At 45.7% G+C, this 16,436-nt stretch overlaps 2 protein-coding genes across 3 annotated transcripts; both read left to right on the top strand.

The window, feature by feature from the left end:
* The first annotated feature begins 1,539 nt into the window (after window positions 1-1,539).
* Window positions 1,540-6,886, top strand: LOC108894306 (fibrinogen C domain-containing protein 1). Of its 2 annotated transcripts, XM_018692943.2 has the most exons (9): window positions 1,540-1,654; window positions 3,433-3,511; window positions 3,932-4,047; window positions 4,132-4,516; window positions 4,599-4,731; window positions 4,898-5,034; window positions 5,245-5,341; window positions 5,532-5,711; window positions 5,793-6,886. In XM_018692943.2, exons 2-9 carry the CDS (start codon window positions 3,434-3,436, stop codon window positions 6,053-6,055), a joined length of 1,389 nt encoding a protein of 462 aa, XP_018548459.1. In that variant the 5' UTR covers window positions 1,540-1,654; window position 3,433; the 3' UTR covers window positions 6,056-6,886. The 2 variants fall into 2 exon arrangements, with proteins under 2 accessions (XP_018548459.1, XP_050925441.1); XM_051069484.1 differs by lacking the exons at window positions 1,540-1,654; window positions 3,433-3,511 and having other exon boundaries at window positions 3,529-4,047.
* Window positions 6,887-7,335: 449 nt separating this feature from the next.
* On the top strand, window positions 7,336-16,372 carry phf19 (PHD finger protein 19). Its single transcript, XM_018693068.2, has 14 exons — window positions 7,336-7,566; window positions 11,292-11,481; window positions 11,617-11,698; window positions 11,826-11,933; window positions 12,262-12,356; window positions 12,450-12,598; window positions 12,685-12,780; window positions 12,850-13,039; window positions 13,123-13,190; window positions 13,267-13,413; window positions 13,494-13,554; window positions 13,628-13,713; window positions 13,796-13,885; window positions 14,607-16,372. The coding sequence occupies exons 2-14, from the start codon at window positions 11,293-11,295 to the stop codon at window positions 14,950-14,952; spliced, it is 1,707 nt and encodes a 568-aa protein (XP_018548584.1). The 5' UTR covers window positions 7,336-7,566; window position 11,292; the 3' UTR covers window positions 14,953-16,372.
* Window positions 16,373-16,436: the final 64 nt, after the last annotated feature.

A 16,436-nucleotide genomic window follows, 5' to 3' on the forward strand; every position in this document is an offset into this window, starting at 1 on the left:
TTGCACCGCCAAAACAAAAGCTCCAGTTTCTGACAAGATCCACACAGCTGTTCTGGAGCTTTCAGTCAAAATGCATGGTGCTCCTCTGGAAATGTAGTTGAAATGATCTATATTTATTCATTTTAATTTTTCTTTTCTTTTTTTAACACAGACTGTGTGAGACGATCAGAAGCTCCAGAACAGGAACTAAATGGACCTGGAGGTGAGACTGTCTCTGAAACCAAACCTTCAGTCTCAGTTCATCAGTGGACGAGTGTTTCAGAACAAATAAATCAGTAATATCATCAGTAACAGGTCAGTGATTCCTGAAGCAGGAAGAAAAATAAAGACAGTGAGGTTATTGATCAGTTCAGATCAATAATTAAAAAGGTCCTGATGAACTGATGAATGTGACTCTGGTGGTGAATCAACACCAGGCTTTTATTGCGGAAATCTCAGCCTTACTTCCTGTGGTGTTGAGGTGAAACTGGTTGACTCAGGTCATTTCCTGCTGCCACATGTGTTTGTCATTAACAGAGAGGAGGGAACAGCCTGTTTCCATGGCAACACACCAAACTCCACTCAGAAATCTGATAATTAAAAGCTCAGACACAGAGATCAGTTTAATCTGACGTCACATCAGAATAAAGTCAAGATGAAATAAATGATGATTTGATAACAAACATGAAGAGTTTGGATCAGAGGAACCTTCATAAACAAACAGACCGTAGGACTGCAGCCTCTGTTTTATCACCTCTGAGTTACTGAGTGTTTGTGTTTCAGTCATGAAGATTTGATCAGTTACAGCACTTCATACTTGTGATGGAGCAGCTGAATCAGAGAGAGGATGAAGTCTGAGTTCAGAATCGCAGCTCCTCCTCTGCACATGTTGTTAGCATGTTTTAGTATGTTGATTAACATATTGTTAGCATGTTGTTAGCGTATTGATGCACATGTTAGCATGTTGTTAGCATGTTAATGAACATGTCGTAAGCTTGTGGTTAGTATGTTGTTGGTGTGTTGATGAGCATGTTGTCAGCATGTCAGCATGTTGATGATCATATTGTTAGCATGCTGATGAACATGTTGTTAGCATGTTGATGAACATGTTGTTAGCATGTTGTCAGCATGTTGATGAACATGTTGTCAGTGTGTTGATGAGCATGTTGTTAGCATGTTGTTAGGGTGTTGATGAACATGTCAGTGTGTTGATGAGCATGTTGTTAGCATGTTGTTAGGGTGTTGATGAACATGTTGTCAGTGTGTTGATGAGCATGTTGTTAGCATGTTGTTAGGGTGTTGATGAACATGACCGTGTGTTGATGAGCATGTTGTTAGCATGTTGTTAGGGTGTTGATGAACATGTTGTCAGTGTGTTGATGAACATGTTGTTAGCATGTTGTTAGGGTGTTGATGAACATGACAGTGTGTTGATGAACATGTTGTTAGCATGTTAGTATTGTGCTGAGTGTGACAGACTGAACTAAATCTGATTAGATTAACACCCTGCCTCCCTCTCTCCCTCTCTCTCTCCCTCTCTCACCCGTTGCAGACCAGATGGTCTCTGAGGATCTGGACCCATCATTAAGCTTTAAACTGAAAACAAAGTTTCATTTGGATTTTTCATTGATCATCATCAGAGGCTTGTGTTGGTGTGGAGCCTGAAGACAGCCAGGTAACTGTATTGATTATTAATATCAGAGATCAATGAGTAATGATCATAACAGAGCTGCAGTTTCAGATTTAAATCCTCACAGACGTGTTTGTATCCGAAGCAGAGAAACAGAACAGTTGAATTAATTTTATTCAGCTGCAGAGTAAAGAACATAAATTAACCTCAGGTGATTTTAATGGTTCATTGATCCAAACGTTTTATCATTTTACTTCAGTCATCTTTTTAAATTTCAATTATTGTTAAAATGTTTTTTCTTGTTATTTTACAGTAAGGATTATTATAAATGAAGACAAATGGAAAAGGTTTGGTAACCTGCTTCAGTTTGACAGATGAATCATTTCTGCCGAAAATGATTAGTTTAACACACAACTTCAGATTTTTCATTTAAATGTTATTAACTCTTGGACTCTCATTAACACTCTGAGGTCTGGGGGTATTTTCTCAGTTTAGAAATGAGAAATCCACCTTGTAAAGGTTTGTGTATATCACGTGACCCTGAGCTCCTCTTCTGTCCTGGACCACTACATTTATTGTTTATTTTGGGTCTATAAATGTTCTCCATGTGAAGTTTTACTAGAAGATCAAATCTCTTCTTTGTAAAGTCATTCTGTGAGATCCTGCTGCTGCTGATCTCTGATCTGTTTGTGTTGGTTCTGCTGTTTGAACTTATACCTGTTAATGAGGTCAGGAGGTGACGAACAGTTAGAAAAGACCCAAGAACAAAATCAACCATCAGACAAATCAAACATCACAGTGAAAGACAGAACCTCTGAGGTTTTCAGATGGTTTCTGTAGATCTAAGGTTTCCTGTGAGACTCAGGTGTTTAAAGTCAGTGTTGATCAGTCACATTAAAGTGAAGCTGACAGAACCTGACACTGAGAACCTCAGGGAACCGCAGACCAGCTGCTCAAGTTTACTCCTGAATGTAAACAGGTCTGTACCATCAGCCTGACTCCGGTCTGAGGGTTTTTAATGTATTTAAGTTGATCCTCATGTAAGTTCTAGATGTTCTCGAGGAGGTTCTCTGGGTACTTAGTCATTAAGGAGATTCCATGAATCAACAGGAAGGTGCTGGATGTCCCTGAGGAATCTGAAGAGGCTGAAGGTTCTCAGAATCATTACAAAGTTCTAGAGGCCGGGGAGGACAGTCACAGTGCTTTTAGAGGTTTTTACTGAGATTCACAGGGTTAATGAGGAAGTTCAAAATCTTTCGTAAGGTTCTAGAGAGTCAAAATCTGTGGGTCTTTAAGGATGTTGTAGGGGTCATTTAGAAGTTTATAGGAAGGCTCTAGAGCTCATTTAGAAAGTGTCTCAGTGGGTTAGAATTAACCCTAATGTACGATTCATAGATCCCTGAGGAGGTTCTAGAGGAACTCACTGAGATTTAAATTCTACTGTAGCTCTATCAGAAGGACTTTGAGAATATTTTTTTCAGGATGGATTGGAAGGTTCTGGAGATGCTTTAAAAGATATTCTGGGTCTTTAGGTTGGTTCCAGAGGTCCCAGGACCAGAATGGGTTCTAGAAGCCCTTAAATAAGTACAAGTAGTTGGGTTGGATTTAAAGACCCAATTAAGTTCTAGAGGTAAAGAGGTTTTAGAGTTTCTTTAGCAATGTATAGGATTCAATGAGGAAAATGTCACAGAGGTGACATTTTGAGGTGAGGTGACATTTTGAACTGTGCCACTGTCACATGTTTGAGAGTATGCAGGTTCTCAGGAGGCTCTAGAGTTCTACAGGGAGTAACCAAAGCAGCTGAAACTCTGTTTGTTTATCAGGATGATGCTGAACGATCGGTGGACCATCATGAACAACAGCAGCTCAGAGCTCGATGGAAAAAGACCAAATAAACACAAGGTAACACGTTAGCTGTTAGCATGTAGCAGCAACAGTCAGTCAGAGCAGAAACAGACGTGCAGAGTTAATTCCTCTTAATCTGGAGTTAAACTCTCAGATCAAAGTGTTTCTAATCTGCAGCAGCTGTCGCCTTCACTGTCGTCTACAGATTAAATCACTGCAGGAGGGAACGTGTTCTCCACCATTAAACCATTAAACATCAAATTTATTAACCCCCCCAAAACCCTCCCCATCAGGCTGGATACAGACGATCCTCTAATTCTCTGATGGGTGGCTGTGTGGAGCCTGACAGACAAAACTCAGGGCTGAAAAACAACCTGAAAATGAAACTGTTTAGTCATGTCAGAAATAAACAATAATAACATGTCGACCTCTGGTGTGTGTGTGTGTGTGTGTGTGTGTGTGTGTGTGTGTGTTCAGAGATGCTGCAACTTCCTGTTATGGTCTGTTGTCGTGTTGGTCGTCATAGCAGCCGTTATCACAGCAACAGTCATCATTCTGTACCTGAACCAGTATCCCCTGCCCTTCATCAGCAGGTAAACACACCTGTCTATAACCCGTCTTTAACCTGTCTGTTTGCACTGATATAAATCTGTGGTTCATTGTTGTCGTGGCGACAGGGGTGGAGTCCTCTCCTCCTCATCCTCATCGTCCTCCTCGCCTGTGATCTCGACCAATCCCAAAGAGTCTGGCGCTCTGGTGACAGTGTCCCATGTCACAGCTGGAGAGCCAATCAGCATCTTCCTGGACCCAAACTGTCCAGACTACAGTGAGAACTTCCTGCGATGGGAGGCGCTGCAGAGCTCTCTGCTGCGAGCGCTGACCAATCACAATGCAGACGACTGGCAGGAGAGGGGGCTGGTCCAGAAGCTGGCCGAGGAGTTGAAGGTGCTGTCGGGCCATGCCCACAACCTGAGGCTGGAAGCGGATTCGCTGAAAAGAGGACAAGGTGTTCTGGACCAGCGGCTGGACGGGCTGCAGAGCGAGCAGAGCCACATCATACAGGTGAGTCCAGGTGATATCAGAGAGAAGAAACACGACTCATTACAAACAGTGACTCACCTGCCCCCCTCCCTCACCTGTCCAGGTGCTGTCTGACAGTCACTCAGGTGTGGTGAAGCTGGCTGCAAGTTTCAGTGATTCTGTGCTCAGCCTGCAGAGGGAGACGGAGAGTCTGAGGAGACTGAAGGGAGAGCTGCAGAGAGACAGCAACAACAGAGGTAACCACGACAACCACACACACACACACACACACACACACACACACAGAGGTAACCATGTAGTTTTCTCTCATGTGATAAAATGAAACCTTAGCAGCAGAGTTGAGTTGTTAGATCCGCCAGCAAAGTTCAGCCCCATCAACCTGACCCCCCACCCCCACCCCAGCTCTCAGACCTAGGGACTGCAGTGATGTCATGGCGTCCGGCGTCTCTCAGGACGGAGTTTATTCTGTGTTTCCACTTCACGACCCTGATGGCTTCATGGTTTACTGTGACATGACGACTGATGGAGGAGGCTGGACGGTACACACTCACACACTCACACACACACACACACACACAGTTCCCTCTGCTGGTTACCAGATGAACTGCAGTCTGTAAAGATTAACGATGAGCCGTCCAACGCTAATTAGCTTAGCAACAAACAGGAAGGTGTTGGTGTCCTGGTTTAACCTGCAGCTGTGTGTGTGTGTGTGTGTGTGTGTGTGTGTGTGTGTGTGTGTGTGTGTGCAGGTGATCCAGAGGAGGGAGGATGGTTCAGTGAATTTCTTCAGAGGCTGGGAGGCGTACAGGGATGGCTTTGGAAAAACCACAGGAGAACACTGGCTAGGTCTGACACACACACACACACACACACACACACACACACACACACGCACGCACACTGATCCCCTCCAGGCTGCAGAGCTCAGTGTCTCTATGATTCATGTTGAACAGGTAATAACCACTGATGATGTCTGTCTCTCCACCTGTCTCTCTCTCCACCTGTCTGTCTGTCTCTCCACCTGTCTGTCTCTCAGGTCTACAGAGGATCTACTCTCTGACCAGGTCTGGAGGTGTCGAATTGCGGATTGACATGGCGGACTTTGATAACGCCACGGTGTTCGCTCGTTATGCTGAGTTTTCTGTGGGTCGGGACTCGGTGAACCCTGAGGAGGATGGGTACCCGCTGACCGTGGACCAGTACTCTGGGACTGCAGGTACCAGGACCAGCTCTACAGCTGTACTCTGCAGTAGGACCTAAGCCAGCAGGACTACAGGTTTCTCTGTGTCTCCTCCAGGTGACTCCCTCCTGAAGCACTCTGGGATGCGGTTCACCACCAAAGACCGGGACCAGGACCAGTCGGAGAACAACTGCGCGGCATACTACCAGGGGGCATGGTGGTACCGAAACTGCCACACCTCCAACCTGAACGGGCAGTACCTGAGAGGAGGCCACGCCTCTTATGCAGATGGCGTGGAGTGGTCGAGCTGGACTGGCTGGCAGTACTCGCTCCGGTTCACCGAGATGAAGATACGACCCAACACCAGACCAGGATTCTGAACTCTGACCCTAAACCGGACTCCTCTGACCCCTGAACCCTCATCTCTGACCTGACCTGGACCCTGACACAAAAACTGATCTTTGACTTTTGACCTAATCTCTACATATGGACCTCATTCTGACCCCTGACCTCTGACCTTTGCCATAAGGTTTAAGCCTGATAGTTCCAGTGATGGTCTTGATCAGCAGGTCTGGACTGAACCAGAACCAAATATTTGTAACATCAGAGGTCCCTGAAGAGTCGCCTGCTGTTTGTTGTTCGTTTGTTGTTTAGAGGATCCTGACAGGTTGCTGGTTCCTCCTGGATTCTGTTGGTTCAAGACAAATTAAAACCAGAAACTGATTTTTGAAGATTTTATTTATGATTTCATTTGTCAGGAGCCCAGAGAATCCAGGACTCTTCACTGAGGTCTGGACTCTGTAGTCCAGACTGAGGACTACAGAGTCCAGCAGGGTTAGAACCACTTCCTACTGATGCTGACTCACAGAATCGTCACAGATAAATTTAAACTCCTGATTTAAACCTGATCCTCTGGATCCAGGCTCTTCAATAAAGTAAGCCCCCCCCCCACATCAACAAATGAATGATGGTTATTGATCGATGGTAAGAACTATAGGAGTTGATTCTGTCATTGTGTAGATTCAGATTAGGTCATTGATCTTTAGTGACCTCTGACCTAAACCCTGATCTCTGACCTCTGACCTAAAGCTCTCTGAGCAGTTTTCTGCAGCAGCTTCTTGTTGTCATAAATATTCAGATCAGTGATGTCTGTTGTTTTTGATCAATAACTTTTCTTATTGATGATGTAGAGCTGAAGGTTTCAACATTAAACAGATGGTGAGTGAAGCTACGTCTCTGTTTTATTTTGGACTGAGTCACTGATGTTTGTCACATTATAAGTAAATGAATGAATAAATAATTAAGTCTGATTATTAATTATTATTGAATATAGCTTTAGCAGCATTTAGTGGCCGCTCTGGAGCTTTCATCTTTCAGTGACTGGATATTTAATCTAATGAACAAATGAAATCTAATGAAATATAACATTAAATATAATGGTGGATCAGGGGGTCTGTGATCCAGGTCCTGATTTCTGATGGTCCTGGTGGTCTGAGTGAAGACCTCATCCTCAGAACTGATACTGTCTTTGAGGTCAGATCAGCTGGTTTCAGCCTCTGTGACTCTGTTAAATCAGTGAAAAAGTGAATGGAGTTTTGAATGGACGGGACTTCCCGCGGTGACGTGATGACGCCGACGACGACGACGGCGGTGATGACGCAGTGTATGTAAACGATGAAACCCTCCCTCCTGTGATTCGCGGGAAAAGTGAAAAAATGGCGACGGTGGAAGTTTGAAGTTTAGCGCCACGACTCAGACACAGAGACACCGAGGACAAGGAGACACAGACCGGCTGCCTGTCTGTCCCGCTGCGGACCGACCTGTCTGACGGAACAACAGCCTGTCTGTCTCCAGACCAGAGGACCGGGGGACTTGGACCAGATTAGAGGAGGTGAGACGGCTCCGCTTCTCTGTGTTAACCTGCCTCCGCTCCAGTAACCGCTCGGTTTAACCGGTTAGTTTAACCCGGGTCAGACTCGGCAACTCGTGGCCTGCATGTCGGTCTAAAAACGGTTTGTATTTGCAGTTAACGGACTGACGTGTCGGAGGGTGAACACCCTTGTTGCCGGACAGCCGTTACACCGGGTGTTAGACCTGTCTAACCCGGGTTAGTTTCCTGTTCATGACCAGAGTTAGTCCGTTAGTTCAGTGATTCTGACCCGGGTCAGCTGGTGGTCAGTGTTAGTTAATGATAGTTAATGGTTAGTTAGATGGGGTAATAGTTAGTCGGGGGGGGTTGGGGGGGTGGGGTCCGTCAGTTAACGATATCTGACGAGAGGACCCACTGCGCATGCTCCATCTGTCAACCCCCCCCCCCCCCCCACAGTCCAGGAATGACTCACAGCCACAACCTGACTGACTGTCTGTCTAACTGACTGTCTGTCTGTCTGTCTGTCTAACTGGGCATTTTAATCCATTTAAGTTGATTAGTTGTGACACCATCGTTAACACGTGTCTTCCACTCAAACCAAACAGCAGGTGTTTTTTACAGTGTAGTGAACCAATAACTTCAGCCTGGTTCAGCAGAGTCTCTGATCTGAGTCTGAAGCCCAGAACCTGAACTCTTCACAGGTGGACCAGTCACAGTGAAGTGAGAGCTGTTATTTCTGCTTTCTTCAGATTCAGATCGTATGAAATCATTTCACTGAAGCGGTTTGTTATTTCCTGTCGTTATCGTTTCATTCAGTTAATCCACAGTGTTTTCTGTTAGCGACATTAAAACATTTTCACTGACTAGTTTCTGAATGTTTCACGTCACCATCACTTTATCTAACATTAGAACTCTGATCTGATCTTCAGCACTGTAGCCAGGCTGACAGAGAGTCACAGCTCTATAGATCCACGCATCCCTATAACCCTCAGTAGCAATGATTTTATGAACTTCTTTAATGATAAAATCTCTACCATTAGAGATAAAATTAATCACATCCTGCCTTCAATCAGTACAGATTTATGCCATAACACAGGATCCATAGAGTCAGCTGCAAAACCTAACCTTGACTCCTTTTCTACCATCGACCTAGCCCAGCTCACATCAATTATCTCAGCATCTAAACCTTCAACCTGTCTCTTAGACCCCATCCCAACTAGGCTGCTTAAGGAAGCTCTGCCCTTAATTTGCAGTCCTGTATTAGATATGTTAAATCTGTCCTTGTTAACAGGTTATGTTCCGCAGACGTATAAAACAGCTGTAATCAAACCTCTTCTAAAAAAGCCCACTCTAGATCCAGATGTATTAACCAACTACAGACCTATATCTAACCTCCCCTTTCTTTCTAAGATCCTGGAGAAAGCAGTTGCAAAACAGTTGTGCGACTTTCTACAGGACAATAGTTTATTTGAGGTTTTTCAGTCAGGATTTAGGTTGTATCACAGCACAGAGACGGCACTTGTAAAAGTTACGAACGACCTTCTGATAGCATCAGACAACGGACTTGTTTCTGTACTTGTCTTGTTAGATCTCAGTGCTGCTTTTGATACAATTGACCATCACATCCTTTTACAGAGACTGGAGCACTTTATTGGCATTAAAGGAACTGCACTAAACTGGTTTAAGTCCTATTTATCTGATAGGCTTCAGTTTGTACATGTTAACAACAACTCCTCCATACACACAAAAGTTAGACATGGAGTTCCACAAGGGTCAGTGCTTGGACCAATCCTCTTCACTTTGTATATGCTTCCCTTGGGCAATATTATCAGGAAACACTCCATAAATTTCCATTGTTATGCAGATGATACACAGCTTTATCTGTCAATGGAACCTAATGAAACCAATCATCTAGCCAAACTCCAAGCTTGTCTTAGGGACATTAAAATCTGGATGACAAGCAACTTCTTACTACTAAACTCAGATAAAACTGAAATCATTATAATTGGTCCTGAACACATCAGAAACAAACTTTCTAATGATGTAGCTCCATTAGACGGCATTGCCCTGGCTCCCAGCTCCACTGTAAAGAATCTGGGAGTCACCTTTGATCAGGATTTGTCCTTTACCTCACACATAAAACAAACTTCTAGGACTGCCTTTTTTCATCTGCGTAACATCTCCAAAATTAGACATTTTCTGTCCCAAAAAGATGCAGAAAAACTAGTCCATGCATTTGTTACTTCTAGGCTGGACTACTGTAATTCATTATTATCAGGCTGCCCCAACAAGTCTCTAAAGACTCTGCAGCTGATTCAAAATGCTGCAGCACGACTACTGACAGGAACTAGGAAAAGAGATCCCGTTTCTCCTGTGTTAGCCTCTCTACATTGGCTCCCAGTCAAATCTAGAGTAGAATTCAAAATCCTCCTCCTCACATACAAAGCCCTTAATGATCAGGCTCCATCTTACCTTAAAGATCTCATAGTCCCCTACAATCCCACCAGGACTCTGCGCTCCCAAAATGCTGGTTTACTGGTGGTTCCCAGAGTTTCCAAGAGTAGAATGGGAGGCAGAGCCTTCAGTTATCAGGCTCCTCTACTGTGGAACCTTCTCCCAGTTTGGGTCCAGGAGGCAGAAACACCCTCTGCACCTTTAAGAGTAGGCTTAAAACTTTCCTCTTTGATAAAGCTTATAGTTAGGGTTGGCTCAGGCTTGAACCATCCCTTAGTTATGCTGCTATAGGCCTAGACTGCCGGGAGATCTCCCATGATGCACTGAGCTCCTCTCTCTCTCTCTCTCTCTCTCTCTCTCTCTCTCTCTCTCTCCACTCAATATGGATTCATATCCCATGTTACATGTTACTAACTCAATATGTCCCCTTTCCTGTAGTATTGTGCTCTTCCGTCTCTCTCTCCTCTTCTGTCTCTTTCTGCAGGTATTTCTGCCTCTGGAGCTGTAGAGTCTGATCTGTGATGACAAGTCTCCTGCTGCTCCTACAACTCCACTCAACACCTGCTGCTAGAATTAGAAATTACTTACACTGCTATTAGTTGTATTGCTGTGTTAGCAGTTAATACTTTAATTATCACTACTATCACTACTACTGCTGTATTACTGGCCTCATCTTACATCTGATATGGAACCTGTGTTATGCTATGTTCTTCTTTCGCTATTCTCTACCCCCTCTCCCCCCCCCCCCCCCCCTCTCCTTCTTAACCCAACCGGTCGAGGCAGATGGCCGCCCACCCTGAGTCCGGTTCTGCTCGAGGTTTCTGCCTCTTAAAAGGAAGTTTTTCCTTGCCACTGTCGCCTAGTGCTTGCTCTTGGTGGGATTTGTTGGGTCTCTCTCTGTAAATACCTATTTTAAAGAGTATGGTCTAGACCTGCTCTATATGAAAAGTGCCTTGAGATGACTGTTGTTGTGATACGGCGCTATATAAATAAAATTGAATTGAATTGAAAAATTGAATTGAATTGATCTGAAACCAGATGAAGGGTTGTTGTCATCCAACGTCTGGATCTTCAGTTATCAGAGAAACAAGCTCATCAAACAGCTGCTCTCCACGTCCTGAGTCCACATCACTGTTTTATTCAGCGAGGCCTCTGTGAATAATACAGCTCCAACCTCCTGAACCATGAACACTGAAGGAATCATCTAAAAACAACCTGAGCTAACGCTAGCATCAGCTCAGTTAGCGTCAGCTCAGTTTGTCTCTCTGTCTGATCACCTGTCTGTCTCTCAGGATGTTTGAGGACCTGGTTGAGGCCTTCTGTGGTCTGGAGCCTCAGGTTTCTCCGGGGGGTGGGGCATGTCGGAGGGGGCGTGGCCTGGAGGAGGAGGAGGAGGAGGGGGCAGAGTCCAGTCTGAGCGTGGGACAATTCGTCCTCTGTCATTGGTCAGATGGACTCTATTACCTGGGCAAGATACAGAGGGTAACACACACACACACACACACACACACACACACACACACACACACACACACACACACACACACACACACACACACACACAGCTCTGTCCTCTGATTGGCTGCTGTAAATCTCTGCTTTGTGATTGGTCGACAGGTGAGCCCCCCCAGGCAGAGCTGCTTCGTCACATTCGAGGACAATTCCAAGTTCTGGGTCCTCTGGAAGGACATCCAACACGGTGAGAGAGAGAAAGAGAGAGACAGGCGGAGAGAGAAACAGGTTGAAAATGTGTCTCACCATCTTGTTGTTTCCTGTCTGTCTGACTGACCTGTCAATCACAATCTTTTGTCTTAATCATATTGCAGCTGGAGTGCCGGGGGAGGAGCCTCGATGCTCCGTGTGTCGGGAGGTGGAGCCAAACTCTGACAGCCAATCAAACAACCAGATCCTCATCTGTGGCAAGTGTGGCATCGGTGAGTGAGACAGGTAGAGAGACAGACAGACGGGTTGACTGTATGATGATATTGTCTATGTGTTGGGGTTTAAACACCTGGCTGCTGATTGGACACCTGTGACTCACCAGTCAAACAAGAGTAAACACACCTGGAAACCTGTCTTACATCATTTCAGGAGACAAAACGTTCAACCCAAACACAGCGTTCCAGGTCCTGGAAAGTCATGAAAAGCACTGAATCCAGTTTCCAGGGTTTTAGAAAGCTTCAGTTTGTGAAAGTGTTTAATGTGAGTCTGTGGTTATACCTGAACCAGAGAAGCAGGTAATCACCTGTCTGTCTCTCTCAGGTTTCCATCAGCAGTGCCATGTTCCTCCAGTAGAGGGCAGTAACAGTGTCAGTCCCTGGTTCTGTAGACGCTGTGTCTTCGCTCTGGCTGTCAGGGTAAATACACACACTGATACAGACACACACACACACACACACACACACACACACACTGACCACCTGTCTGTCTTCCCCCATACACACACACAGAAAGGAGGCGCTCTGAAGAAAGGTCCTATAGCCAAAGCTCTGTCCGCCATGAAGCAGGTCCTGCTCTACGACCTGGATTCTCTGGACTGGGACTCTCAGCACCGGACCAATCAGCAGCAGTGTTACTGTTACTGTGGAGGCCCTGGAGAGTAAGACCGACCAATCAGAGACAGTCTTATGTCGTCAGGTGTTGTGTGTTACATCACTGCTGATCATGTGACCTGTGTGTGTGCAGGTGGTACCTGAAGATGCTGCAGTGCTTCAGGTGTCAGCAGTGGTTCCATGAGGCCTGTACACAGTGTCTGCAGGAGTCCATGATGTTTGGAGACCGGTACGTCCTCTCACCTCCTCCTCTTCCTCACTCCTGACTCCTCCTGACCTCCCCTGTCCTCCTCCTCAGGTTCTACCTCTTCCTCTGTGCGGTCTGTAATAAAGGATCAGAGTACGTCCGTCGTCTCTCTCTCAGGTGGGTTGACCTGGTTCACCTGGTTCTCTACAACCTGTCCGTCAGCAGCAAGAAGAAATATTTTGAGCTCGATGAGATCCTGGCCTTTGTCTCCGCCAACTGGGACCACTTACAGCTCGGAAAGGTACCGAACTGGACTGACCTAAACCTGGACCTGGACTCTAATCCTGATTGTAACCAGTGTGTGTGTTTTTGTTTTTGTTGCAGCTGTCGAACACTCCTCCGGCAGAGAGGGGGCAGCACCTGTTGGATGCGCTGAACAAATACAAGAGCAAGTAAGACCCTCTCACCTGCAGCAGCTCATCTGGTTCCTCGGCCTCAGGTGTGTCATCACGACTCGTCTGGTTTCAGGTTTCTGTGCGGGAAGGAGATCAAGAAGAGGAAATGTATCTTTCGTCTGAGGACCAGAGTTCCCCCCAACCCCCCCTCCAAGCTGTTTCCTGAGCGCACTCAGAATGACGGGGGACGGGGCCGGAAGAAGGGTGTGGTCAGAAACAGGTAGTTCTTGTGGCTTACCTGGTGACTGTCTGACTGTCAGGTGAGAGTGTGGAGGGTAAACCTGTCTCATCTGTGTGCAGTGCTTCGGCGGAGAGGAAGAGGAGGAAGTCCAAGTGGCTCCTGGAGGACGCCATCCCCAACGTATGACTTCCTGTTTCTCTGATCATTTCCTGTGTGGTCATTTCAGAGTCGTAATGTTTCCTCTCTGTTGTAGAACGAGTTGTCCTGCAGCTGGACCTCCAACCACCACATGGCCAACATCTTCGACTTCACCCTGGATGAACTGCAGAGCCTCAAGAGGTGAGATCAACCAATCAATACGCCAGGTCTACTGATAATCATTAATCAGCTGATCAAGTAACAGCCTGATTCTCCTCCTCAGCACCTCCAGTAGAACCGTCAGCATCGATCAGGATTCCACTGACGCCTCCACCTCGGGCTCTGCTACGACCAGCGCCTCTTACCACTTCAGGTAACCAGTTAACCAACCCGTCCTCAGCTGTGACATCATCATCATCACTTCCTTCATGTAATTCAACCAATGAAAATCCTGTTTCCTGGTCCAACTTCTCTGAGTCTCTCCTGTTTTCCAGATGCTGCAGTGCTGTATTGTTTGAACAGATCTGAGTCCAAAAACTATTCAGTCATTCTTCTGCATCAGTTAGCAGCTAGCTAAGGTCGCCTGTTTTTAGCTCAGCTGGGTGAAGCTCGCTCGCTAACACCAGCTTTATTCATCTCAGCTGAGCAGAAAAGAACTGACAACTGAAACATGAAGATGTGGACTCATGGCAAGAGACACCCTGTAGGGGGTGTCCTAGTAGCTGAATGGTTAGGATGCGTACCACATGGGCCTTAGTAACCCTGAGCAGCTGGTCCCTGGATCGATTCCCAGTCCGGCCGGACCTTTACTGTGTGTCACTCCCTTACTAGGTGTTCTGCTGTCCTGTACAAATAAAACCCTGTAAAACTCAGAACTTACTTAGATTGCTAACGTTAGCTAGCTAACACTTTTACTAGCAGTTGCTGACATTACCTAGATTACCTAGCTAAAGTTAGCACCTACTAGTCCTACTAGTCTTTTTATACTCTCCTCAAAAATAGCAAAGATAGCTAGCTAGGATCATAACCAGTTTAACTACTGACCACATCATTCCCTGTAGAAAGACCGTGACCTTTGATTTCTGTTTCCTCAGGAGGAGGGTGGGCAGCAGGAAGAGGAAGTTACCCAGCAACAGCTACAGCCAGTGGGCCAATCGCAGCGAGGTGGGGGAGGAGCTTGGAGGGGAGGAGCTCTCTGGGATCCTGGAGGACCCAGAAGCCACAAACCATGCCCACCTGCCATCAGACTCCTCCCACTTCCTGTCTGACCCCTCCCAACTCCCCTCTGACTCCTCCCACCTCCACTCCTCCATCTCCTCGTATTTTGGTGTGGCAGGCAGACTGACCAATGGGGAGAGGTACCAGGTGTTAGCTCGCCGTGTCACTCCTCAGGGGACGGTCCAGTACCTGTTGGAGTGGGAGGGGACAACACCTTATTAGGACGTGGGCAGAGAGACACGGTTTAGACTTCCTGTGACGCTTTGAGACCTCCTCCTCCACTCACTCTGCTGATTGGTCCAAACCAGTCACAGTGATTTAGTGTGTTAGGCCACCTGACCGACCACCTGATCAAATTTCTTTGTTTTAAAGTTAATGTTTTTAAAAATACTTTTTCTCTGAAACAGAAATAAGTCAGAGGAACAATTTTATCAACAGGGTTTTCACAGTGAAGAGTTAGATTACACCTGTGTCCCCACAAGGTGAGTTTGGAGGAATAAGGTTTCAAAAGCTGATCATAATCCTGTAAAACAGTATTTAGTGAAAACAAAATGTTGAACTGCAGCCAAAGACCACACACACACACATACTCTTTCTCTCAGTAGTGTTACCTGTAGGGTCCAGGTGTGTGTGTCCTCAGTAGATTTTCTCTCTGCTCTGTTGAACCAAACGTTTCTTCTTCTTCTTTGTCTCTGGTTGTGAAACAGTCTGAGCCCCCCCCCCCCAAAAAAAAAAAAAGCTGTCAAACAGCTCGCTGCCTCACCTGTCCTCTCTGCTGCACCTCAGTTACTTCCTGTTCAGCAGCTTCTGATTTATTTAACCAACATATTCAGCACTTCATCTGAAGCACCTGCTCTGATCTGACCACGCCCCCTCTGTGACATCACAGCAGGTGTTTCTGTGAACTCTCTGAGTGGGTGTGGCCAGAGATCAGAGCATCTTTTACCTGTGAAGTTCCAATGAGATCTGAGTTTTTGTTTCCTTCCATAGATGTTTTATTCCAGTGAAACTAGAACCTGAAAAAACAGCTGTAATAATAATTAATCAATCAGTCAATCAGTAATAATAAATGAGTTCAGATGATCCTCTGGTTTGAGTTCAGAGGCTTCATCTAAAACCTGTTGCTGAGAAACAAAAACTACAAATCCCGGTGGACCTGAAGACTCAGTTTCCCAGAGTTCAGTGTTTCCTGTGTTTACCTTCAGAGTATTGATCTGTTTCAGCAGCCGGTCTCTTGCACTATCATCACATTCAGTATCTATGCAAACATCAAATTTAACTTCCAAACTGATAATCAATCACAGGCATTGATCAGTGATCAGGAGCCTTTTGCTGTTTAAAATAATAAATATTGACATACAGAGTTAGCTTGAAGCTAACACAGCCCATTGGTTTGAATGAGGAATGTTAACAGTTCTAATAGTGCTAACAGTCTCTGAGACGTTAAACTGTCACTCTGTCACTTTAAACCTGCAGCTCCTCCTTGCTGCCATGGTAACCACGCTCCTCTGCCATTGGTCTGTTGGATGGTTGTTTTGTTCATGTGACTGTTTGTATTTTTGCCTTTTTCTGTTGAGCTGACCAATCAGCTGCCAGCTTTCTCTGGAATAAAAAAAAACAACAACTGTTGTTTGACCTTTGACCTCCTGGTTTCTGTGCAAGTGTATGTGTGTGTGTTTGTGTGTGTGCGCAGCAGTGAGAGTGCA

Source organism: Lates calcarifer, unplaced genomic scaffold (assembly GCF_001640805.2).
Source record: "Lates calcarifer isolate ASB-BC8 unplaced genomic scaffold, TLL_Latcal_v3 scaffold_20_43, whole genome shotgun sequence".
Taxonomy (NCBI): domain Eukaryota; kingdom Metazoa; phylum Chordata; class Actinopteri; family Centropomidae; genus Lates; species Lates calcarifer.

What these genes read in the sequence shown, in the direction of transcription:
- LOC108894306 (XM_051069484.1), top strand. Translation starts at nt 3,851, where the DNA reads ATGTCAGAAATAAACAATAATAACATGTCGACCTCTGGTGTGTGTGTG. An exon ending in GAGAGACAGCAACAACAGAG is followed by an intron (nt 4,732 to 4,897) that starts GTAACCACGACA and finishes CCCCCACCCCAG; the next exon opens with CTCTCAGACCTAGGGACTGC. An exon ending in CTGATGGAGGAGGCTGGACG is followed by an intron (nt 5,035 to 5,244) that starts GTACACACTCAC and finishes GTGTGTGTGCAG; the next exon opens with GTGATCCAGAGGAGGGAGGA.
- phf19 (XM_018693068.2), top strand. Translation starts at nt 11,293, where the DNA reads ATGTTTGAGGACCTGGTTGAGGCCTTCTGTGGTCTGGAGCCTCAGGTT. An exon ending in ACCACTTACAGCTCGGAAAG is followed by an intron (nt 13,040 to 13,122) that starts GTACCGAACTGG and finishes TTTTTGTTGCAG; the next exon opens with CTGTCGAACACTCCTCCGGC. An exon ending in GAACTGCAGAGCCTCAAGAG is followed by an intron (nt 13,714 to 13,795) that starts GTGAGATCAACC and finishes TCTCCTCCTCAG; the next exon opens with CACCTCCAGTAGAACCGTCA.